Raw genomic sequence first — 27,717 nt, 5'->3', positions numbered from 1 at the left:
ATGTATCGTCTACTGAAGCGTATTCAATAAACATGTATCGTCTACTGCATGAAGCGTATTCAATAAACATGTATCGTCTACTGAAGCTTATTCAATAAACATGTATCGTCTACTGAAGCTTATTCAATAAACATGTATCGTCTACTGAAGCTTATTCAATAAACATGTATCGTCTACTGAAGCGTATTCAATAAAGATGTATCGTCTACTGAAGCGTATTCAATAAACATGTATCGTCTATTGCATGAAGCGTATTCAATAAACATGTATCGTCTACTGAAGCTTATTCAATAAACATGTATCGTCTACTGAAGCTTATTCAATAAACATGTATCGTCTACTGAAGCTTATTCAATAAACATGTATCGTCTACTGAAGCTTATTCAATAAACATGTATCATCTGTTGAAGCTTATTCAATAAACATGTATCGTCTGTTGCAGCTTATTCGATAAACATGTATCGTCTACTGAAGCTTATTCAATAAACATGTATCATCTGCTGAAGTTTATTCAATAAACATGTATCGTCTGCTGAAGCTTATTCAATAAACATGTATCATCTGCTGAAGCTTATTCATAAAACATGTATCGTCTGCGGAAGCTTATTCAATAAACATGTATCGTCTGCTGAAGCTTATTCAATAAATATGTATCATCTGCTGAAGCTTATTCAATAAACATGTATCGTCTACTGAAGATTAGTCTATAAACATGCAACGTGCTCAAGGTATCGTATCAAAGGGTTTTTTTTACTATAGAAATAAAGGTTTTATAGTTGTTAATTCGGAATGAAATGATGCCTAATAATGTAGAGTCCTGGTTTTATAGACGTTGGAGATGCAATATATTGTGAGATATTTAAACTCCTTTTCGAATGAGTCATGTTGTTAAAGGGACCATCCGAAAACTTGGTCTCTAGATATTATCAACTATGACAAGTGTGTTTGTAAAATATCTAAAGTCGCTTTGATTAGTTTTTTATTTGATGTTGTCTTATAATAAACATAGAACAACTTCGACATTTTAAATTCTGGCCAACATTCAAACACCGTGTTAACAAACATTAACATTTTGTAAATAACGAAATACCCTTTGTTTAAAAATACCATTGCACGTTAATCATCTTATTCCAGGGAAGCTCGTATTCTTTTCATCCTGTTTGTTTCCATGTTTTCGTTTTCAGAAATTGTCTAGATATAGAAATCCTAAAAACAGGCGCCATCTAAAATACGAACAATAAAATCTTGTTCAATGTTACCACTCGGTGGTTCAATTTAAAAGTGTTGGAATTTTATCAGATTATGAAGTTTCAATGGTATTTCCAAACGTCGTGTAATATAAATATTTATATAACAAGACTTTGATAATTTTTAACAAATTTATTTTGCGTATCTTTTGGCATACACGGAATCACATAATATTGACGTAAACATGTACACAAATTCACAAATCTACCACAGCCATATCACATAGAACAACCCTTATTACAACAACCAAATCACAAGAACAGTCGTAGTGATGCCTTACAAATAGTCATATCACATAGAACAGTCATAGTGATGCCTTACAAAAAGTCATATCACAAAGAACAGTCATAGTGGTGTTTTTCTACAACAGTCATATCACAAAAAAGAGTCATAGTTCATCCATTCATTATTGTGTGTCATTTGAGAACAATCAGTGATTGTACTTGACTTCAAGATGAAATCTAATGCCGGACGGATATTTAGTTATAAGATATATGTTATATACCTATTGAAACTGTTGATTTATTTTATTTCTATATTTGACTTTTGACAATTTGTCTATTTTCCGATTGAGCAAAAAAAATTCAGTCAACAAAAAATGTTAATTAAATACATGATAGAGTAAATTTGATTATTACTTGCATTTCTTTTATTTTTAATTCAGTTATGTCCAAATATTATCTGTGCATCATTACTTTCTTTCTATCTCGTTGTTATGGAGTTTTAGTTTGTCGCAGGTGAAAATCAGAAATAGCATCAAATATTGACTTTATTCTGTCAAACACCCGGGGTGTTAATTTTAAGAATTCATATACTTAGTATTAATAACTTCTGTGAAAAAAAACATCATTATATTTTTAACACCTCCATGACACGTGTTTTAACGCCAATACAAAAAAAAAGACAAGTAACTTGGCATCTTGTCTAAAAAGATGGAACAAACATCTGTCATTGACTCTATATCCGGTCTTAAATGCAGATAATAACGTATTTTCCTTTCCAATTTTTTTTTTTGGGGGGGGGGGAGGCGGGAGGGTTAAAAATTATTTTTTTGACCATACTTGATTCAACTATATTCACAAATCTATCTTAAATCACTTTCAATTTAATAATTTTACTATCAAAGTGAAGAAACTGAAAATTACAAGATATTGTGTTGAAAGACGCTTTTGTATTACAACATCAAAACATAAAGATCAATATTATGATATAACCACAGGGTGACATACCTGTTTGTCTCTTATCTACAAAATATGTTTAACAATACATTTAAGTAAATAAAATAAAATCCTCTATCATGAATTATCTATTTTCTTGATGAAATCAGCATGTTAGATTTGAAAGAGAATTCATTGGGACGTTTTGTAGCAGTCGACTTCTTCTATGCAAAGAAATTTATTATGAACTATTTTTTATAAAATTTCTTTTAAGAATTTACACGGTTTCATTTCTAAACATAACATTAACGTTGTAAAAAAATTTCAAAACAGGAATTAAGGCCTTGAAATTTACAACTTTATCTGGTGTACAACTTCAAAGGTAATGTTCAAAAGAATTGAAGAAATAATTTTGCAGCCTTATTGTTCAACTTGATTTTTGTATGAATTTACGTGGACAGTCCTAAAATAATATTCAGCAGTCGTTGACGTTTTATAATTTCTTGTTATATTTGACTTTTTCTATGTGGATATTTGTTTAACATGTTTTAGGAAGGGGATTACTGGCCAAGATTTCCGTTAATGGCGATTATCATCGTCTCCAGGGAGGCAAGGTGTATTTAAACATAAACTAAACTTAAATACAAAGTACACAATAAAAGATTTCCGAAAGATAAAATTTCAATTTGAAATAAAAATATTTGGCTTTTGAGTACAGTATCAAAAGGCTTTTAGTTACAACGCATGGCGATTTGCCAATTAAATCACCTTGGTTCAGTTTAAAAAGAGAGACATATTTGTATTCATATTTACAAAATGTCGGACAAAAGAACCTTTTGAAAAATTCATCAAATGCATACCTTTTTATTTATCAGATTTTTTTAGAATACGATTTATTTATGCAGCACTACAGGTAAATGAAAAAGTAAATAGATAAAAAATAAAATTTATCCTGAATTAAACATGAAATGATTATGATTCTCTATATACCTTTAAAATCACTTCTGTATTTGGGCAATGTAGGTCAGATAATTTTTTAATGATTTTAACTTTTCCTTGTATATACCTTTCGTCACTTCTCTTTTATGGAATGTGTAGTTGTTAAAAAAAACCCCACAGGGAATGAGGTAATAGTACCACCCGACATAATCGCCTATTAAAAGAGATTTAATCGACACTTTCAATTAACCAGTGAATCGCATATTCAAACTAGCAGGCCTGCTAATCACATATTCAGAACCCTAGGTTGGACCCCTTTAGAGAAAACTTTTTGTTAGTCTATTTATTTTAAAGTTTCGTAGATATGGCATGAAATAGGTGTATAACTAACAATATCGATAATTTATATCATTATCAAAATTTGATAGACGTCAATTGAAAGATTATTAATCCTCCTTAACTCTATATCTCAGTGAAATGCGTCATGGTACATAGAATACATTAAAGTGCAATTTAACAAGTGAAAAACACCCAGACACGGAAACTAGTCTACTTTCTGTGTTCCGACCTTTCGCTTTCTATTTTTTATTTTCTCTTTCAATGAAGGTGCCAGTTTAACAGTTTGTGGTCGGTCAAATATCTGTTCCATGTTTTCGGGGCTTGTTTTATATGTCTGTATAATCTCAAGTTGTAACAGCTGACCTGATAAAATATTAACTTCCTGTTCAAGTGTTTCAAGTTCGTCCGAATATTTACTAAATTCGTTTCTTGCAGCACCATATGATTTTTGACTATTTTCGACTTTTTCTGTCAGCAATGATTTTGCCTGGTCTCTTTCGACCTTTTTATCTTGAACATCTGATAATTCCCTCTCAATAGCTATGAGCAGTTGTTCTAATTCGCGAACTTGTTTTAATAGTTTCTGTCTCTTGATTTGGAGACTGTAGTTTTTCTTCGTTTGTGTCAATGTAAGCTTTAGAAAGTCCGCCATATTAGCTTTTTGTTCTTTTTCTTCATGTTTACTCTTCTTCACGTGTTCGTATCCAGCAATTTGTTCATCTAACTGATTCAGTTCTGATTCAATAGTATGCAGTTTTTCTCTGTTATTTTGCAGTAATATTTGAGTTGATTTAACCGATTTTTCAATTTTCTTTTGCTTTTCTTTTTGATTTTTCAGCACGTCTGATCTCCTTTTTGTTATTGTTCGTGTTTTCCGTATATAATCGTTTACTTCATACATATATTCTTCATCTCTGTTTAACCATTTTCTAGAAATATCACATAGATTACTGATTTTGTTTTCTAGATCTGGTATAAGTCTTAATATGGGAAAAGCTTTCAAATCACATGCAACCAGTAATTTCTCTGAAAATTCGGAATCTTTGAATAAATCCTGGTGTAAACCACTATCTAAACTTTTCAGAAGTAGTCTCGTATTTGTCAACTCGCGTTCTAATTCCGTTATATAACCAGAAATATCCAAGGTATAACGGTTTGAAACTTCTAGATTAATATCATCACTGCTGTAGCTAATGCAACTCTGATTTAACCGATTTAATACACTATTTTGAAATTTTTCAACTAAGGCACGAAAACCATCAACCGTATTTTTGAGATTTTCCCAGAACTCAGTTATCATCGTAATTTCACCTTTGTCATATTCCATTGCTTCTCTGAGTTTATTGATAAGACCAACAAGGCGTGTTTCACTATCTATAATTTCTAACTTTATATTTTTGCGCTTTAATTCATTATTTGCGTTTAACAACTTTTCGTTCACTTGTTTAAGATAGTCTAACTGTTTTTGAGTTAAATTATCTCCCTTTGCCTCCTCGGAACTATAAAAACTTTGTTGCAAACTTTGCACTTCCTGTTCCGAGTCCTGGATCTTGTTTCGGAGGAAGTCCAATCCGTCTAGATACGCTCTCTGAAGGCCAGCTCTGACAGATGTCATTTGCTGTGACTGTTGTCCAACCTCGTTCTACAAAACATAAACAAATACATGTAATTTAAGTATCATCTTAAAACAAAAACATTGTATACCATGTACAGATAAGCTGTTAAAATAGTAGCAATTCAAACAGTTCTGTACCTTTGCCAATAGAATAATATAAACTATGTATATTGAAATCAAGTCTAGACAAGAAAAACATGGGCTTATGAGCTACAAGAGGGGGGATGTACGTGACAGTTAAAAATGCCCCCCCCCCCCCCTCTTGATTGGTTAATGCATGCTTAAGGACTGCAACAAAATTCGTTCCAAAATCTGACGCAGTCGTAGTTGTTTTGTTGTGTTCCCCAACGGCTCATAAAACTACTCAGCTCCGTAGAGATAGCTTTACTGAAACTTATAGAAAAGACAGTACAATCGTACTCTACACGATTAACAATTAGTAGCGAAATATGTCAATGCCGATCTAATACGTATCGAACAATTAATTGCAATCTTGAATGGATACTGAGATTGTATACGAGCGGATATCGGAAAAGCCATTTATAATATAATTGTTTCTATAGTCCTTATAATTGAAAATTATTGATGAGAAACAATGATGAATATCTATTTTAATCAAACAATAGAAACATAGAAGCACAATGCATATTTGTATAATACGTAGTGAGACAGAAAGGGTGCGGAATCAACACAAAGAATGTTAGAGGTTCTTGATTGTATATAGTTACTATTACACCAAAATAAGACCATCGAAGAATACATGTTGATTTCATTTCTTCTCAAACATATCAATCTAATTAAAATATTGATCTCAGATTTCGTTATACTAATTATGAGATATACATACTAAGCAATACTCAATCAAATAACAGGACTACAAAATTATCGGATAGTGCAATAGACCACACTTATATTAAATACGTAGTCCAGAAAGTCTGACTCAGTACAGGCGTACAATGTGGTGAGTTAAATTAGGATCATGAGCGCTCAAACATTGTCTTACTACCCATTGTCTTAACTAAAATTGAGAATGGAAATGGGGAATGTGCCAAAGAGACAACAACCCGACCATAGAAAAAAACAACAGCAGAAGGTCACCAACAGGTCTTCAATGTAGCGAGAAATTCCCGCACCCGGAGGCGTCCTTCAGCTGGCCCCTAAACAAATATATACTAGTGCAGTGATAATGAACGCCATACTAATTTCCAAATTGTACACAAGAAACTAAAATTAAAATAATACAAGACTAACAAAGGCCAGAGGCTCCTGACTTGGGACAGGCGCAAAAATGCGGCGGGGTTAAACATGTTTGTGAGATCTCAACCCTCCCCTATACCTCTAGCCAATGTAGAAAAGTAAACGCATAACGATACGCACATTAAAATTCAGTCCAAGAGAAGTCCAAGTCTGATGTCAGAAGATGTAACCAAAGAAAATAAACAAAATGACAATAATACATAAATAACAACAGACTACTAGCAGTTAACTGACATGCCAGCTCCAGACTTCAATTAAACTGACTGAAAGATTATGATTTCATCATATGAACATCAGGCACAATCCTTCCCGTTAGGGGTTTAGTATCATACCATCATAACATATATGAGAAGAACATAACCCGTGTCATGCCAACAACTGGTTTTTGAATAAATGTGTTTAGTTCCGATGCAAAGACCCTATAAGTGAATCAATATTAACGCCAAACTATGCAATCTTTAATGACCTGACAACATTATCGTAACTATATCCCTTCTTAATAAGTCTATTCAAAGGTTTTGTTAGTTTTTGAGGTGAATACTGACACCTTTGTGCTTTATAAAGAATATTTCCATAAAAAATTGGATGTGAAATACCTGAACGTATAAGAAGTCTGCATGTTGAGCTATATTTACGAATGATGTCCTTATACCGATGATAAAATTTAGTAAATGTTTTGACTAGTTTGTGATATCGAAAACCCTGGTGTAATAATTTTTCGGTAATACATAAATTTCTCTCGTTAAAATCTAAAACATTGTTACATACACGAGCGAATCGTACAAGTTGAGATATATAAACACCGTAAGATGGTGACAAGGGAACGTCACCATCTAAAAATGGATAATTAACGATAGGAAATGAAAAATCATCTCTTTTATCATAAATTTTAGTATTCAGCTTTAGTCCATATATCTTCAAAAGTGAAACGCAATGAAAAAAAACTTCCAAAGAACAACACATGGCCTAGATAGCCTGAATCGATATTGGTATAAATTTCATGGTGTTAAAACAGTTCTCGTGACATCCCCTTCCCCCATTAAGCAAACTATAAACTTTCAATATCGAATAAAGTATAACTAAATCATTACGAGTCACAAATCTACACCACGCATAATCTGTTTTCACATAATTATCTTACAATGGTATTTTTAAACGTATTGTAAAGCATAATAGTATATATAAAGAAGTAACTACTTATCAGGAAAATGGTCTTAGAAGACTTTAATACATAAGTTTATGATGATACTCCAATAGCTATAAAGAGTACTTTTAAAGTATTTCTCTTCTTAATTTTCTACTAGAAATTTCCCATGAAAGGCATTTACAAGGGAATTGTTGATTACTTTTGGATAAATCGAAATGAGAGTGTGAAAAAGTCCTGTACACTTTTATCGAAGACCATTTGTATACAGTATGACTCAACATATAAACGATATCGCTCTGTAAATAACTTTCAATAAGGCTATCGATATTGTGTAATAACAGGTTGTAAATTTTAACGATCATATATCGTATGGGATTACATGATATAAGTCAAGGAAATTTTCCATCTAATCCGTCATTTGTGATATAAAGCACGAATCTCTATTATATCATATGTACACTTGTTAAATGAAATGACAATTCAGCACGGCAAACCTTGCAAAGACAAAGACTATAAATGAAGAACACCTGGATCAAGAAGAAAATGTAAACAATTCAAAACTTCAATTTGTTAAATTAGATATTTAATGTCTTACTGTTAGTATTTTGGATGTAAAGTAACTTATTTGCGGTCTACTCTCCGAATAACGCTGATTTTTAACGGTTTCCCCACTAATAAAATTGACACCGTAGATTTAACCTCCTCAACAGTATAGTTCATTACACACTATTGCTACAAACTTTATGTTGTTGAGTTTCATCTTATTCTTCATTATGTGCTACCGATCGTTAAGGCTTTACAAATGTAATTTTGAAGTAAGTAAATAGTGTATTATTGTCAGATACAGGTATTCATTAATAAGTAATAAAATTGTCACCCTTCAACCCCCGAATTACGAATTCAATCACACCCTCTTCACCTTATTTCGAACGACTAAGAATTTAAGCGAATATATACCAACGCAAACCTTTCAAACTTCTCCTTATTAAAATTTCCCGTACCCTTCCCCTTTACTAATTTTCTAGTACCCTCCCCCTTAACATTTTTTCTCGTACCCTCCCCCTTAACAAATTTTCCCACACACTCCCCTTTAACAATTTAGCAACTTTCTGTGAGATATTTCCTACCTCTCCTTCCATTTCCTCCCCATCCTCCTCATTGAAATAGAAACTTTCTTTGTCCGTATTGTGTTCTAACATTTTATAATCCAATACAATGCGGCTCTATATATTTGTTTGGTAATCAATTCATATCACATTGAAAGGCCATGAACTTGAGAGTTGTTCTCCTTAAAAGGAAGGAAAAAACTCCATTTGTTTCACATTTCAACAACGTACACTGATTTACAACACATATATTCCAGAAGAAGTTACTAAACAACAAAATGAGAAATTTGTGTCACAGCTTATTCATTATAATGTTAAATCCGCCATTTTAAAATATGAAATTCGATCTTATAATTCCAATATCTAATATTTTATATTGTATGGATAACAATAGACTTTGTTCAATAATCCATTGGGGGTTAGGGAGTCATTTTACTTTTTAATCACATAATGTGTTTATACTTTCAGCTCTAATAAAGATAATTGTTAAAAAAAATCTGTGTTGTGAAATATATTAACTGAACCGTAAATTGATTGATACTATTTTTGAACATTTGATAAAAAAATCCATGACTTTTTGTTTGAAGATTTAAATGTAAATATATAGGTTCACGTGTATTGAATCGACTTATCTTTTTGCACAATATTTAAAAAGCTTTTGTTTAAAATCTAAATTCCTCAAGAACAAAGTTGCTAAAATATATTGATTGAGTGTTGCTTATTTAACGTCCAGTTGCGAATGTTTAGTGCATATTCTGAACGAAACACGTTGAAAAAAAAACAATACAATATGTAGGTTCTGCAAGGTTGGAAATGTAGAATGCCACCGGAAGAAAAATAATTTTGGTTAGAGGTTAGAAATTTTATTTTGAGGCAGATCACATACGGACGACTTGGAGAGTTATTGCAATGAATCTCTAACAAAGCTTTGGTTTAACATTTTAGGTGGTGTATACATATACATTGTATTCTCTAATCTATAAATTATTTCAATTTCTTATTTTTTTATAAACATGAAATAAAATACAGTTGATAATTAATCATCTTCATTCAAATGTTATCAATTTCTTAAAATATAAAGTACAGCTAAACTGTGTAACAGATATCAACTCCCACGTCCCCCAAATTTCCATCATACCCAAAACAAAGAAAAAAATATGTATATGTGTCGTCCTATATGCTGAATTGATAACACGAGGTAGACTAAGCAGAAAAAAGTGTTTCAACTAGTAATCATTACAATACATCTTTATAAGAGCTATAAGAAGACAACTTGAACTGTAAATCCGATTAAAATTGTGTAAACATTTAGGTTTTGTAAAAGTCCACTCTATTTTCTTACAGGGATCGCCTCAGCTTACAAAACAAAAAAAAAGAGATTCAGAAACAATGTCATTTGCTTGCAAACATATATCTGCTTTGTAATGATGTTATATTCTTTCTATATCAACAAGTTAAAAAAAAATCTCGTACATTCCCCAGAAAGTTAGAAGTGATGGCCTTGGTCTACTAACATTGGAGATAATACATAAACATTTTAAAACTTTACGGAAGAATAAGTTTAATATGCAATTTTACAAAGGTATAAGGTTACATCATAAGCGGATCGGAATTTAATTCTATTCATTTTTAAGAGGTTTCAATCATTAATTGTCGAGTATTTATAAATGACCTATTGCTCATGGCAATATATATATAAGTGTAAATAATTAATAAAATAGAAACAAATATTTTGTTCGATTTTCAATAAGTCCAAATAGTTATAGCGGTCTTATTGACTGGCACTCTACTATCCTTATCGAGAGTGATGTATAGGTGTTTTCATTCGGATAACGACCAAACAAAAGCTCAAACCGGATCTAAGTATATTATAAGTAAAGAGGACATAAGACCTGCGCAATGTTACGATAGCATGTAAAATAGTCATAAATTTGTCTGAAACAACTACTCGGTACTTACGTTTCCATTATTTTCTTTTCAAAACGTGTGAAACAAATAAGTTTAACTTAGCATTCTTAATAACAGTTGCGTGCTTTAGCTTCGTAATAATAAAGATAATATTGATCTGTTTATTCTTTATATAAGAATTTTAGTATTGAAAGTGTCAAGAAGAAAATAAGAACCAAGTAAATGTGTTCATGTTAGTATTATATGAGACGATAACATCTGATTTACAAAGAAGTTAAAAAATAAATATTTTCGCTTTTCTCTTGTTCTAACAAGAACAATTAGTTTTGATAAACAAAAAAATAAGTGTCTCTATCTCAATTTTTCAGATGCAGTAATACTTGCAGAAGATATTTTGTATTTTTAAAGTTGAGAAGCTGATATCTGAGTTCAATTGGGCATATTTTCACGTAGCATCATGACATCAATCGTTCATTACTGCAAAAAGTAACACTTATACGCCTATGGTACTTTCTAGTTTTGCATTTGACAGTGTCTGTTGAGTTTTGAAGATTAAGCCTATAGATTAAAGAAAATACCAATAATGTAGCAAACCAACAATGTGTAATATAGCTATCGTATCATTTAATCGTTAAAGTCAATATTCATGGGGACGTCTAGAAATCATGCAGTTAAGTTGACAGAAAAGATGAACTAAATATCCTATTGTAAAATCGATCTTGCGTCTGATAAAAGTAGGCATAAAACCGTTTATCACCAGAATGGGTAGATAAACAACCAAAAAGGGCCACAAGCAATCTGTTTACTCACATTTTCGACATTTTCTTTCGGGAATTTCCCTGCGTGGTCATACGGAACATCTTTGGTACGTTTCCTGATTATACTGTTGGCCTTTCTCACATTAGGCCGTTTAGAAGCACCAAGAGTAAGAGCTCCCTTTTGTCCAGTATTCCCGGTAAGACTTGGAAACATAGGCTGGTACATTTTCACAATTTTAAATCAAACTTTGATTTCAAATTCCATATATTTTCTCATCAATTCATGGATGTTCTAATCATTTGTTTTGGTCAATTTTCCAAGTAATTCAAACTAAACACAAGAATGCACAATCAAGAAAAATACCTCCACAACCATTTTAAATCAAAGCAAAATCTACAATCTGTGATCCATTAAATCATCGTCTCGTTCTAATATTCACTGGTTTCTCCCATGTCAACATTCAACAAGTACTTGAAAGACCGAATCAATATTTGAGATTTGTTTGCCGATAGTTCCTTGTTTTCTCAAGATCAAACTATCATGATTACAGTCATTTCCGTATGTTTTCCTATTCGATGAAAGAAATTTACTTTCTTCATTATATCATTTTTTGTTTATATTTGTTCAGTCAGTTTAAATATTTGTTAATTACAAATTATTATACAATTGCTTGACACCTATAGTTGACAGACCATCTTTGTCAATTCCTGTTTTCCCATCGTGCAATTTGAAATTTTCAAGTAAAAACTTTTAAAATTTGTCTTAATTGTTCCAACACCAGGAAATGAATAGACAAACCGATGTATATCCATTTATGATGCAGAAATAGTGATTTTCCAAAGTTTACACAAAATCTTTCCACTCCCTCAAAACACAATTTACATTAACTACACAATAGCCTCGTCAAACTTCGGGTTACCAATGCGCTCTTATGCTAAGTATCTTTTTGTGTCTCTTTAAAACTTGTCATCCGGAAAGATTTATATATCGGAGTTGTATACATATATATTTTATAATGAGGGAACTATTGTCAAACTATGAAGGATAAAGGGATCGTTAAAAAGACTTTAATCTTCTAACAAACAGGTTGGCTTGTATAATTGTCACCTATTGTAGTATAATGTTGATATAGCTGAGCAGATAAAAATAAAATTTGAATTCAAATATTCAAATATTCAAATAAAAAGTCAAGGTTGGGTTTGACAGCAACAAGCTTTTGACAAAAGATATTCTAAATATAGTCTATCTATCTCGGTCTCAATAATGAAACAAACTTGTTAAATAACTTCGAAACAGATATTTGTGTGACATTTCCGACAATATTGATTCTTTCTAAGTACCATTCACACCATTGATACAACTGTTAGATATCTCCGAAGAGATGTGACCAAATGAGTCAATCTTTTAAGTTGATTGTTTTTGTTTGTTTTGAGTGAAGACAAATATTCAAAATCTATCAGCTTTCCATCATGAAACATGCAATAATATAAAAACAACCTTTATTTTGAAGCAATTTAAAGCTTTATATAACAGAATCAATCTTTTTTTTTTTAAATATTTCTTGTATAAAACTACGTTTCCGTATACATGAAATGTTTATTCTAAATACAACAATGATTAGGGAGTTTTTTTTATTTATACGCAAATGTTCAAATTTCACCCTTTAATTTGTAATTTCTTAATATCCTTAATATTTTGTAAAATAAGTTCTGTGGTTTGTTCTGACCTCCGATTATAAACCAGAGGACATAAAACAAAAGTATCCCACAACATTGGGGTTATCTGCATAACTTCTGTCTAATGTTGGGCATTTTATCATATTACATTTTATTATAATTATAATTTATAAGGTGTGAATTCCTCTTCATACGTTTAATAATAATGGAAAATTACAAAAGCCTTTTGCACTGCACTGAACACTTCTAATCAAAACGTTGTCATCGCTATTATAGAGACTGATTTTTACAACAATGATAAAAGTTACTTTCGAGAAGTTGCATAGTCATGTGCATGATTGAAATAAAAAAAATACAAGAAATTTGATTGAAAATCTATTTATTTGAATGAATTTCAAAACATGACACGACAATTTAGATTTAATTTAACCCCTGTAAAGAAAAAAGTTAATCTTGTGAAATTTAGGCGGATTAAACTTCATTATATCCCTATACACCCACGACCTTTAATTATATCCTTAATCATTGACATGAGATTAGATATACCGAGTTAAATGTTTCCTATGATCTATCATGGTTCTTGTGTTAATTTCTCGGCGATTTCTTTCACCAGGAGTTCCGAGGAAATAGAATATACACATCCAATAGTGCATTGATAAATTAAGTACTATAAACTTACCCAAAGCAATGATGTAGATTCAACCTTTTCAACTTTTAACCGTTGTCTACAAAGCATACTAGTACTTGTTACTGTACAAACGACTGTCATTGTTTTTCACTTAATTTCAATACTATAATATAGAATTTAAACGTTGATTTGAAAGACAGACCACAGTTACCCTGAAATCCCGGACATCATAGCTATTATTGGCGGGTGTTAAGGATCCAAGATAAATATGTAGCTAGGAATAACAAACACACATAAACACTTCCGTAGTTTAAATAATTCGAATTATTTTATAATCAGGTGTTTTTAAAATTCTTGGAACTTATTGAAGCTGAAAAAAATACTTTAAATCTCATTTACAATAAAAATATGTAAAATGTTCATTTTTATGCATAGGAGATATTAGTAATCTCAAATTTAAAACTTAATAACGCGATTTTTTTTAATTTTAAGTTCATTATCCCCTGAAATCAACACTCTTATTAAAAGTCAGACCGGGAATGCTTCTATAATCGGAGGGGGACTAAACTCAGTGGACTATCACCCAAAAAAGTTCAAGGACTTAATCTTATATGCTGGTATCGAGTTTCAAAACCTTTACAGCCACACTCGCTCGAGTATTATTCAACGGTATTTTAGAAATGAAATTATTTATACAGAATAACGATACTTGCCAGGAAGCACATGCCAAGAATTGAAAAAGTGGCTGCTATAATAAGCTTGCCTTCCATACAGTATGAAACAAAATGTGCTTGGTGAATTTGATCATATCTGGTTCTTTATAACAAGAAAGCAAACGCTCCTTCTAGAGCATTAAGCTCAACTCTTTTAATATGTCCAGTCATTAATTCTTGCAGTTTCAGAAAGGCGTAAAGCAGTTAATATCGTATCGTGAGGTATATGCAACAAATATATAAGTAATGTGAATATTCTACCGTGACATTATTTAGAGAATATTCCACCGTGACATTATTTAGAGAAAGAATATTCCACCGTGACATTATTTAGAGAATATTCCACCGTGACATTATTTAGAGAATATTCCACCGTGATATTATTTAGAGAATATTCCACCGTGACATTATTTAGAGAATATTCCACCGTGACATTATTTAGAAAGAGAAAATGGGTGGATCTTTTTCAAACTAGCGAACAAAGAGAACACTAGTCTTTTGTCACATAATATTTCTTTAACATGCAAATAAAATCTCCCCAACATAAGTGTTACTTTCATAAGAATAAGGATGTGTTATCATAAAATATATGAAACTTTTTCTTTAAATGTATAAACATTTTGTTCTCGCTCCGTTTTTTATACTACCCGTGATCGTGTATAGGTACACAACTTATCCACGAAGTCATCCACATTAACATTCTGCGTGCTATACAGCTTGACTTCAAACTCATATGATGTAGTTTGTTTGGGTGCGGTTTAATTATTACATTGCACTGGTCCTGCATATGCACATTCTTTGTGTACCCAGTTAGGAGAATGTAATTCAGTGGTTGTTTGCAATTTATTTTTTTCGTTAATTGTTTTTAGCATTACTGAGGTCGCCGGATTTCTCTCCTGAAATGTTTCACATTTTGTCATGCAAGGGCCTTTAACAGCTTACGGTATAGTTTTGTCCATTGTTGAAGTCGTATAAAATATATTTAAATGAACGTGTCACGTTTAGTAAATAACACTCAATCAATCATTATAATTTTTGTATAAATATTTTCCATTATATTTCAAAATAACCGAAAATCCAAATCAAGAGATACATGTACGATGAATAATACAAAGGACTATAATAAATAGTGCTGAACAAAAACGGAAGGAATAGCACAGCGCGGTCATATAGCGATGTTTAAATGTCACGTTTTGGATGTTTTATGCTATAAGATGAGATATTTTTCAATCGAAGGCCCTTTACACCCTCTCCTGAATCCGCCACTTTAAAGGAGATGTTTATGATCATAGCTCAACTTGCTGATTATATAAACACATGGTTTTCTTTTTTTCATTTTATAAGACTGTGTATTCAAATATTTCGACATTTGTGCACTGCTTTGCTCGGTATATTACGTCACAAAGTCAATAATCAGTAATGGCAATAACTTTGCATTGATCAACTTTTTAATACATCTTTAATGTATTAAAAGTAGTGGGCCATTTATATATATACAATCAGGTGAAATGTCTTTAATACACACCTTTAAGAATTGAAAAGATTTTATTTTACCATTTAGTTATAGAAAATTCTATCAATGAAATTGATTATCATCTTTTATAAACAAAAGAAAATAAAAATCTTTAATATCTTCAGAAGCGCGTTCTACCATAAAGTTATCTTCATTTTTTTTTTTAATTTCCCTATTATACGCAAACTGAAATTTACTTATATCATATCAAAAACCCAAAGTCATAATGACAAGTATGTGTTATGCATAAATGTATCATTTCAATAAAGAAGAGCGATAATAGTGTGTAGATTTTCAGACCGTGTTTCCACAACTACATATTTTTTTTTATAAGAAATTGCTTTACGCAATAACATTTTCGTTTATAAAGAAATGTTCTTGCGTAAAGTAATCTCTTATAATCTTTCATTGTTTTTTCTATTTCTCCTGATGAATAAAGTCAAAACGAAATTAAATAATAATGATACAATAATCAAGTAACATGAAACGTGGACTAGAACCATAAGATACACGTATGTATGGTAGAGCAGTACAGTAGATTGACTTGAAACAGATCACCAAACCAGCAGTCTCTATAATGACTGTTGCGAAGATTTATTGTTTAAAATGCAGATTCATGAAGTTTTTCGCACTGACTTGATGATACTGCGCTTCTACATTTCAAACCGACAAAAGAAACCTTTGATTTTCGCGCGCTTTCTGTTCAGATGATTTGTACCTAGAAATTAGTATCCCCATAAACCTAGACGTTATAGTGAATGCATAGGCAATCGGATGCATTTCCTTTGCTCGAGTAAGCTCCTTCACGAGTGTGTAAATTTTGGTTTGCATTTTTCATGTTCTTGTCGATTAAAATGTAACCATGTAACTGCGCAACAAAATTATGTACATGCTTGTTTTTTTTTTTACAATGAAAACCAATATATCAAATAATTGCTTAATTCATTCACAATACATTTTTTGTAGTAAAGAGAAAAATATTCTAGAAACTATCCTAAAGTACGACATAAAAGTATCATTTATATACTTGAATACCTCTCTCTCTCTCGTCATTCAGGTACAAATTCATTTTTCAATTAAATGACGTTTAACTTTCAACAGATACAATTAAACGTCAGTTAAGGAATGTATTCATCATACCATTTTAAAGTCATATTTTTCTTAATTATAATATAGCCCCTCTTAATATCAAACTAAATATATTCCCTACACTGAATTTTTCATTCCATTTGGTTATTTAAATGGCGACAAATTTTGTTATTTAGTGGAACAAATTAAAATGTAATGTTTTCCTGTAGAATATAATCCTTCAGTCTAATTATTTACCAATTTTCTACAGATGTGTTTCTGTTTAAAACATGAATAAATCTTATCTGTTTTAATAAGGTAAACGCCATAATTGCTTTAAAAGATTTAGTATCTTTTTACACGTACCATATTAACCCCTTATACAATTTGTACGTTACAGTGAATAGGTGATGTCGTAGAATCAGTGAAAATAATTTTGCAAAATTTATAATTATAACCTAGAATTATACAAAATCAAACACAACACTTTTGATATTTCCTCATTAAAATTCAGAAAATCTATGTAAAACTAAAACAAGTCATTTTTATTGACACACTTACATTAGAATAACAGAGTTTTAATATTTACAACAACAAAATCAAATATGCTATGATTGATCTTTCCGATCTTGTAATAAGTTTACAAGAAACAGTTCATTTATATCGCTATTTAGGTCGATGTCATCAAAAATAGCTCAAACATAGATACATCAATATCATTAGCAAACTTTCACTGCCATCAATGGAGATTCTGTTATCCGGTTTGATTTTTATCGTAACTTTTAATTGGTCATCCACTTATCTAGATATTATGAGATAGTTGCTAACCTAACCAAGTAAGATGTTAATGTAACGGCATATGCTCCTTTTTGGTATTTGTCACGTTCTCTTCATTTAAGCTGCGAGAATTAATCATTAATATGATTTGAAGGAAATGTGGACAAATTTCAAGTAGACAACAATCCACATTAAGATGGATTAGCATTCAATGACAAATCAAATTTATATTCAGTACGAAAACAAGCTAATTTGATATAATCCTGCTTCGTACTAGATCGACACATAAAGCTGGATTTTCAACGTAAATTAAATTTATATTCAGTACGAGAACAAGCTAATTTGATATAATCCTGCTTCGTACTAGATCGACACACAAAACAGGATTTTCAAAGTACTATTTCATAGAAAATCGATAGGCAAATAAGTGCGAGAAGATACCAAGGAGGAAAATAAAATCTATAGTAGGAGAAATAAAATTGATCGTCAAAAAAGTTTGAGAACATATCAAGAGGCCAATCATGATCGATCGTCAATGACGCTGGAGAAGATATCAAGAGGGCAATCATGATCGATCGTCAAAAACGTGGGAGAAAATACGAAGGGAACAATCATGATCAATCGTCAAAACGTTGAAGAAGACACCAATGAAACAATCATGATTGATCTTCAAAGACGTAGGAGATTATACCAAGGGGGCAATCATGATCGATCGTCAAATACGTGGGAGAAGATACCAAGGGGACAATCATGATCAATCGTCAAATCGATGAAGAAGATACCAATGAAACAATCATGATTGATCTTCAAAGTCGTAGGAGATTATACCAAGGGGGCAATCATGATCGATCGTCAAAGAGGTGGAAGAAGATACCAAGGGGTCAATCACGATCGATCGTCAATGACGTGGGAGAAGATAGCAAGAGGGCAATCATGATCGATCGTCAAAAAAATTGAAGAAGATACTAAGAGGGGCAATCATGATTAATCGTCACAGACGTGAGAGAAGATGCCAAGGGGACAATCATGATCGATCGTCTAAGACGCTGGAAAAATATATCAAGGGCACAATCATTATCGATCGTCATAGAGTTGAAAAAGATACCAATGAGACAAGCATGAAAGATTGTCAGAGAAGTTGAAGAAGATGCCAAGGAGACAATCATGATTGATTGCAAACTCGTGGGAAATATACTAAGGGGCCAATGATGATCTACAGTAAAAGACTTTAAAGGAGATACCAAGGGGATAATCATGATCGATCGTCTAAGACGCTTGAGATGATACCAAGGGGCAATCATGATCGATCGTCTAAGACGCTGAAGTAGATACCAAGGGGGCAATCATGATAGATCGTCAATGACGTGGGAGAAGATAGCAAGGCCAATCATGATAAACGGTCTAAGACGGTTGAGAAGATACCAAGAGGGCAATCTTGATTGATCATCTAAGACGCTGGAATAGATACCAAGGGGGCAATCATGATCGATCGTCAAAGAAGTTGAAGAAGATACCAAGAGGGAAATTATGTTCGATCGTCAAAGACGTAGGAGACGATACCAAGAAGGCAAAAAAAAAAAAATCTCAATAGTAAAAGAAAAGATGAAGATACAAAGAAGACAATCTAGTCGGAGAAAAAGGATAACATTCCAAGGGGGAATTTAAATTTGAAATTCAAATAAATGGTGAAAGATACCAAGTGACTATCAATATTGATAGCCTTCACAGATTGCGAATTGATTTATTAGGGGACAATCAAAATTTAGTAAAAGCGTTGGGAGAATGTAATAAGGTGTTAATCAGGATAACAAATCTTATATGAAAAGCTCAGAATCAAAGTCGAAGTTATCTATAAATTGTATGTTCACATGTTCCCAGTTTGTCCAGCTCCATTGTACAGTTGGACAGTCATACCTTTTTTGATTGGCAGTCATGACGGTTTATTAGCCAATGGATGTCTAACAACTAAAAAGCAATCAATGATAACTGCCCGGTTTCCGTCTCCACTCTTTATTAATAGAGAAATATAGTATGTTTATGTTTGTTGCCATCAGTAGTTAGGATGCAAGAATCTTTTCAATAATAAACTTCAAAGAAGAGAAGGACGAGAAATGTTTTGTATCATCTGATAATTTGATTTGCTGCATTCTCGAGGCTGCATGCAAAAGAGAAAATGTCTTCTCATCTGTTACAGTCTTACATGGTGTTTGATCAAAGCTTTAATCAATTTGATATCCCTATAAATTATCGTTAAATCAATATCATTAATCATCTCCTTTGGAACATCTCCAATGTCTACTAATATTAGAATTACACGCAATTAGTACCTGTTTACACTAATAAAGTAAAAAACATAATACACACTATAAAAGATGTTTTGTTATACGTCCGAATAAGCTATAAAGTCTTCTTTTCTTTACGTTATCATAATAAGCTATGAAAAGGAAGACTGTGTGCAAGCTTATAACTTCTACAGTCAACGTAAGAACAAACAAAAGTACCAGTAAAAGATGTTAACTTGAATTAGAATTAATACAGCTCTTTATTCTGCTTATTTAATGAGCCAATTAAATCTCTGATTGATTCCTATAAGTATATAAACGTTTTTTTTTCTTCTATAACGTTTAACTTGAATAAGAAATAAAAGAAATAAATAAACAACTAAAATAAATACACAACAGTACCTTGTTTTTCAAAGTAACAACTGATATTGGTCCTGGATATTTTCTAAGTTTTGCTTCTATACGAAATAGATCCATACTAGGAAAATATTTGCACAGCTAGATGAACTGACGATAAAAGTAAATATAGTTCCAATTAAAAATTAATTCATAATTGAATTGGATCTGTTAATTAGTTTGACCGTTGTCAGTTTCTGGCGAATAAATCAATCTTATCCATTCCATGACAAGACCGTTTTATTTATAATCAATATTAGCACGTAAGTGTCATTGTCCAGCGGATGGATTCTGCTTTGATTCAAATACAAACTGCTTTGATTCAAATACAAATTATTGTTACTGTTTTCCTATTTGTCAAGTTTAACATGAATCGTGCGCAATCTCACTTTTTTACAGTAAACCCTGACTGACACTAAATGGAAAAATTGACTGCTTATTATTGAATCTGAAGTGAGCAAATAAAATAATACAATTTCCAGATAAGATAAACTATACCAAAGAATGCCGATTTAAATTATATGATTAGATTAAACATGTTGATGCCAATGGCTATTCCAATTGTGTCATTCTGTTCGATTGATATCGTGTTTTATGACGGAGATACCAATCTAATATTCTATTATTCTCCGCTGCGTGCACTAAATACACATTCAATGACTTTAAAGAATCACAAAAAAATATCCAAACCGCTTTATCATCATCGAATTAATCAAATTTCCATTAATTATTGCGTCTGTTTAAACATTGTAATAGAGGACAGAAGAGATAAATAAACAACTAATGACCTTCAGAAGTGCATCTCTCTCTTTAATGTTATAAATAGTAATAAGTTTACATTTATAAGAATTAATTAAATTCCTTATTCTATTACAAATAATACAATGCTCTTGTTAAACAGACATAAGCGGACATTTTTTTTAAAGTTTAAAACACGAGTCCAACACAAAAAATGAAAATTATCCAAGTTTATTTTTATTTATTTTTTTATATTTTCGAACAATCTTGACTATACAGCCTTTACTCCCAACAAAATATTGTGTTGAAAATGACCACACTTTCAGGTTTTATGTTAACATTTCATGGAAATTATAAATTGTGAATCTATGAACAATCTTACGTTCAATCATCTACTTGGAGGTTTTTTTTATTTACTTTACGACATTTGTATCTACTACAGACAAGATATCACAGTATGGCTCCAAAGTTTGTTGACAAATATTAACAGTATCATATGATCGATATCGGGTAAATCAAACGTATAGAATGTCGTAAGTACACCTGTCATTCACCTGTCCGCAACATATCTTAAGAACATTTTACACACTGGTTTCCTAGGTTTAAGTAGATACGACAAAAATTTTTGACATAGATAAACTGCACTTATATCATGTAAAATAGGGAAGTTCGTGTTGGATTTAAATGACTATTATCCCATACAGATAATATATTGTTCTTGATATCAAGTTTTGAACTTTCACAATATTGTGTTTTAAAAAAAGATATATTGTGACAAAATGCATCATTAAACTGTCGTTTCTATAACTACAGATGCAACAAACTAATATTGTATATCAACGTACTATACATTTTATTAAGTATGGCAAAGAGAGCATTACATGTCCCAATATTCATTACAACAAAAAAAGATTGGTGATGGCTTATAATTAACAACCCAAATTGTTATACTTGTCCAAAGTCATCTCTCAACATTTTTTATTTTTCTATTCCAGGGTAACTAAAGACTAATAAAATCATTGTAAAGTACTTCAACGCCATCTCTCAAACTGTACAATTTATTATTCTTCTGATCAAGGATCATGGCAAACTATTGTTTTTAATGGAAGCCGGATCTTGTTATTTTATATTACAACTTGTCTTGACATATATTAATGTAGAAATGTTGAAGTTCCACTCCCTATATTGACTGTATTTGTCATTTTGTGTTGTTTGGTTACTGTTTCATTTTATCCAACGTGGCATTTTAGTCGTACGCGAGTATGCATTTATAGTTTTATATTTTCAAACTATATATTTTTTTCATTTATAAAGCAGAAATACAAGTCACACGTCTGTCAACGCTGTTTCATACACGTCATTTGCCTTTTCAGAAAACTAATACGATGTTGACAAAAATACAATGCGGTAGTAAAGTCATGCCAATTCCGGAATAACTGTTGCCTGTCATATCCCGATTCTAACCATATTAGCACTTATATCAACATGTAGTTACGTGAATAGCTTGTTAAATAGAGTAAATATCAGACTTTGATATCAATGATAAAGGAATAAAGCAAATACGAATTTGGAATGAAAACAAATATTTTGACATTACAGAGCAAACATATGCTGACAATGATGATAAAGAAACTTATTCGAAAAGTAAAAGCTCATTTTAATCTCGATACAGTCCGTTACCTTGGTAATAGATATGTTGAAATAATGAATTTGTAATGAATTAATTGAAAAGATCGCGTGTAGATAACTATACTGAAGGAAAGATGGACGAAATCTCGCAAAACTAAAAGGAAGCAGATTTTCATCTCAATATTGAATTGTTACCAATTAAAGGTTACCCCTAGTTTTGACTGGGATAAAGCAATTGTAAGCCCTTGGTTTTTTTCCAACTGACAGTGAATCCTGACAAAGTGTAGCGGTAACTTGGCTGTTTGGGATATATATGAAATCACATGCAGCCACGTACAGTGAGTTGCAGTGGTTAGTTAAATGCGATGACTCGTGTAGAGTGAGTACAACGCCATCTACATGTCGAAGAGAAATTGTAATAACTTTCTAGAGATCTATCGGTGGCTTGAACAATTTTCGTCCATCATTACAACATTTTCGAGTGGCAGTCCGAAAGGAGTAGGTCCAGTAATACCCCTTTTTGGACCCAAAATATAGCAGATTTACAAACTTATTAAAATGTTAACTTTAAGTTATTTATTGGACGGTAGAATGCTTCTGCTACATAAATATGGGCTGTTTTTGACAATACAATGCACATATATTGGGTACTAGTACCATAAAGTCATGCTAAATTACTGAAATCTTCGCAATTCTAGAATTTTAGTTAAATTTGAGACGGTTTTCGTGTAAAACGAAAGTGGGCGCATTCGTGTTCATCCGTAATATTGAAATGTAAGTTGTATTTTATGATAATACAACTTTCAAACATATATAAAGGTTGAGGATGAACACGGATGCGGTCACTTTCATTTTTGACAAAAACCATCTGAAAAGTGACATTTTTCAGCATATTTTTCATATTTTCGTTTTTAATGACTAAATCAGTTAAAATCTTTCACATAAACTAATTGATTCAAATGAAATAGACACTTAAGTGTTCAAAAAGTGATCAAAATCTTTCGTCAGATGAACCTGAAATTTGAGGCCAAAATCGGTCCCTTCTTCATCCCAGTAGAACCTTCCTATTGAATTATTAACATATTCTTGTCCGAAACATGCATGATATATTTGTCACTGTACGCAAAGCAAACATCAATCAATCAATCAATCAATCAATCAATCAATCAATATAGGTAATCGTGAAATAAATTTATTTATATTGAATATGAAAATAGGAAAAGTTTGTGAAAGTGTATTCTGTAACCTTTGTCACATATCTCTTATGATTTAATCACATGTGTATCTCCAATAAGAAAGACCAGTATTTACGCTAATGACGGTCGGTCCGAATCTAACAAGCAGTTGGGGGAAAAAGGGTTAAGTGGTGGTCAGTGTGCTGTTTTCCAATACAACTCGATGATAAAACATTATGTTTACAGACACAGGGATAACCATTAATTGGATGGCAACTTTTTTCATATGAATTGACTGGCCAACGAACGACCCTTGTTAAAAATGTAGACGTCTAAAACCTTTTTTGTAAAAATTCCGACCTGCAGTTATAGATTGTCATCGCCACCCCTTCCCTCCAACAAAACACGAAAAAATACAATTCTTTAATACAAAAGCATTTCCTAGCACCGTCCGCATTTTAAGCTGGTCACTGTAGTTAACGTGTACTTTTACCGTCTTAAAAATTCTGGCAAACTTTGGTCTCAAATATAAACTGATAGATAATTGAATTTTTCTACATCAAAAAGCGTATGGTACTGGAAATAAAAAGTTTCATTGAATGACATTTTAGATGAATTAAATGACATAAAACGAATCACACTGAATAAATGGCGGACAGAAAAATCCTGCTGGTATTTATTTCAACTTCATATTCAATAAAATACATTAGTTAAGTTGAAATACATTTCAATAAACGTTCTAATCCCCTTCCTTTCAAATTATTTACAGTTCAGTGTCACAAAAACCGAGAAGGAAAACATTACTAGTTAAATTAATAAACTCTTTTATATTCCAATTGGCCCGCAGTCAGTTCGATAACAATCTTGTTTTGATAAAGGCCTAACTTGTTAATAGATCGTGATTACTTTCAATGTGTGGAAAGTGTTAATCGAGAAAACAGTTCTTTACTAATCGTAGCGCTGCACCATCGATCTATTGCGCAACATTGCTCACTCAATCGTTTTGTCTTTCTTATATTACGTTGATGGAAATTGATAATTGTGATTTAATAAGCACTTGTTTTACTATAGATCTGAATAAAACATTAACACGACCGTTTGAAGCCAGCTGGTGATGGCAGATGGTACATGAAAGTGACTAGCATGCAATTATATTCCTGAAATGGCCTGCGTTGGATGAAATGTTGCTAGAAAATTTTGATTTTCAAAATAATATTATGATACCGTCGGATATATATTACTTCTCGACTCGCTATTCGTAAGAAATATTTGGCAGTGGACTCTTAACAACCAACAATGAATCAGTCGACTCGCTATTCTTTATTCAATTACGTCCAAAGTTCCTATACATTCCATATGTATACCACTTTTACATATTGTAGCAGAGAGAGAGAGAGAGAGAGAGAGAGAGAGAGAGAGAGAGAGAGAGAGAGAGAGAGAGAGAAAATGTTCAAACTAATATGTCATTTCTTTCAAAACAAATTTTAAAAACAGTATATTATGTCAGTGAGCCTTAGACACTTTTTAACATTATGGGAATTAAGATTTCGTATCACGTTTATTGCAAAACTGCACCAATAAGGAGCAAGCAAAGACAATTATATATGGTTACGCTAACAAGAACACAAACTTTAATTGTAAGATTTCGAGTTTCAAAATATCGCGGTAATAACTGATGTAATCAATAGTTAATAAATGATTTCATTAGACTTTTACATCGAAAGTCTGACATATTTTTCAAAAAAGATAAACACCGTACAACCGAACAATATGATTTTGTTTGAAATACGATCATGTACCGCTGTAACCGAATATAAAACAAGGAAGACATTTTGCATTTCCTTTTGATGTTTCACTTCTTGAATTTGAATTGTCTCAGTTTAATGAAATCATTGAAATACCTCAACATAAGTAAAATAACTATATCAGGGCGTTTTTTATAATGTTTTGAACATAATTCCTTATTCAATTTATTTGATAAAACTACAAAAGAATATCTGTGCGTGACCGTAGCGATCGACCTTATAAAACCCAGATACAGGCCGGTTGAACGATGCGAAGTGTATATACTTAAATGAAAATAAATTTAGATTTTAAATTAATAGATTGAGTTATGTGTCCAAAACGGAATTGGAAACTACCAAGAATGTTTATGTGTATAAATTCACAAAGACTCTTGAGATTGATACATAAAAATTTAAATATACAATACACTCTTGTATTTTATTGTAAACAATCTTCATATAAACTATAAAGACATTTTTGCCCTTTACAACACATAAAACTTGATTTATTTTATTTACACAATACTAAAACCTATATGTGAAAAGAGAAATCAATAGTAATGAAAGATGCTCTTTCTCAGTGTGGAAGATTAAAATTATAAGATGAATAATATATATCATTTAAATGACTTAATAAAATATTGATAGCCATTATATTATTTCCTTCATTGAAATATTTCAAAATATGTCAAATCCTATACAATTTTAAATGTCTTATACGAAAAAAGCAATAAGTGGAGTAATTTAGGGGGAAATATTCATTTAAACCCATACAATAACAGAACAACGGCCTTCATTTGTTTGATTCTTTAAAATGTTACCAAATATTTGACATTTATATAAGTGGGTAACACATCTATATACACACACATACTCTACAAGAAGATATAAAAACAAAATGACCAACCATTGAATGAAATGACGCAAAACAAATTAAAGATAGTGAAAAGAGTGCCAAGAGTACTTCTTTAAAAAGATTGCACATTAATATGTTTAAATTTAAGTTTGCATGTAATACAGCCAGATGTATAACTAACTTACCCTTTTCACCCTCAAAGGATCTGATTTCTGCTCCTCGCACATTGGCGTTTGTTTTGGGGTTTCTAAATCTGGATTGACCTTTGTAATATCGCTGTCTGTATCTGTATCAATTGAATGTGAAATAGAAGACTTTGAATCCATGATCGCAAGTGTAGTTTCCCCCTTCAAGTGCATTTTGACTTCAGAACGTTTTGAAACTTGGTTTGGAACCTTTTGAGATCGTGTACGACGGACCCTCATTGGACGTGCAAATATGGGTTTCGTATAAGGAACAGGTTCAGCTCCCAGCATCATTTTGCCAATTTGAATTGTTTAAAAATTCCGTTCATACGCAATTTCATCATTCTTTATCATATTTCTGTCTCCTCAGTTTAGAAACTTCCATCACGTAGAAAATATATAATCAATAATCCGAGAAAAAATGACACTGAGACAAATGAAAGGCGATACTCAAAAGTATACACATTAACACCTCAGTCATAAGATGTTACAGATTTACCTGTCGTCTGCTATGAAACGGAAATATTAATCTCGTAGAAATATCGCTTTCACGTGATCGATGGTAACAAACAAACACGAACTCAGGTAAACATCTGAGATAGTAAAGATTTTTCAATGAGCTTTTAAACTGATTTAGTAGCGACTATTTCAATTTGAAAATGTTTTCCTTTGTGAATTATGAATAATGTTTTAATTTATTTCCTCGTTATCAGACTTTTCCATAAATGTTTACTTCACACAATTTTGAATGGATGACTTAAGATTTAAATAGAAGAAATTTAGTACTTTAACTTTCTGACGAACTAGATAAAACCATAAATA

General features: G+C 31.6%; 1 protein-coding gene across 5 annotated transcripts; it reads right to left on the bottom strand.

Annotated features, from left to right (window-relative positions):
• Positions 1-1,360: 1,360 nt before the first annotated feature.
• Positions 1,361-27,462, bottom strand: LOC143042561 (uncharacterized). Of its 5 annotated transcripts, none has more exons than XM_076214942.1 (2): positions 26,896-27,462; positions 1,361-5,325 (listed from the first exon to the last, which is right to left on the bottom strand). In XM_076214942.1, the coding sequence occupies exons 1-2, from the start codon at positions 27,187-27,189 to the stop codon at positions 3,889-3,891; spliced, it is 1,731 nt and encodes a 576-aa protein (XP_076071057.1). In that variant the 5' UTR covers positions 27,190-27,462; the 3' UTR covers positions 1,361-3,888. The 5 variants fall into 5 exon arrangements, with proteins under 5 accessions (XP_076071057.1, XP_076071060.1, XP_076071059.1 ...); XM_076214945.1 differs by lacking the exon at positions 26,896-27,462 and adding an exon at positions 20,535-21,005; XM_076214944.1 differs by lacking the exon at positions 26,896-27,462 and adding an exon at positions 13,831-14,015.
• Between the last annotated feature and the right edge of the window lie 255 nt (positions 27,463-27,717).

Source organism: Mytilus galloprovincialis, chromosome 8 (assembly GCF_965363235.1).
Source record: "Mytilus galloprovincialis chromosome 8, xbMytGall1.hap1.1, whole genome shotgun sequence".
In the NCBI taxonomy this organism is placed as follows: domain Eukaryota; kingdom Metazoa; phylum Mollusca; class Bivalvia; order Mytilida; family Mytilidae; genus Mytilus; species Mytilus galloprovincialis.
Note: the sequence above shows the minus strand (reverse complement) of the source record. Positions and strands in the feature narration are given on the sequence as shown.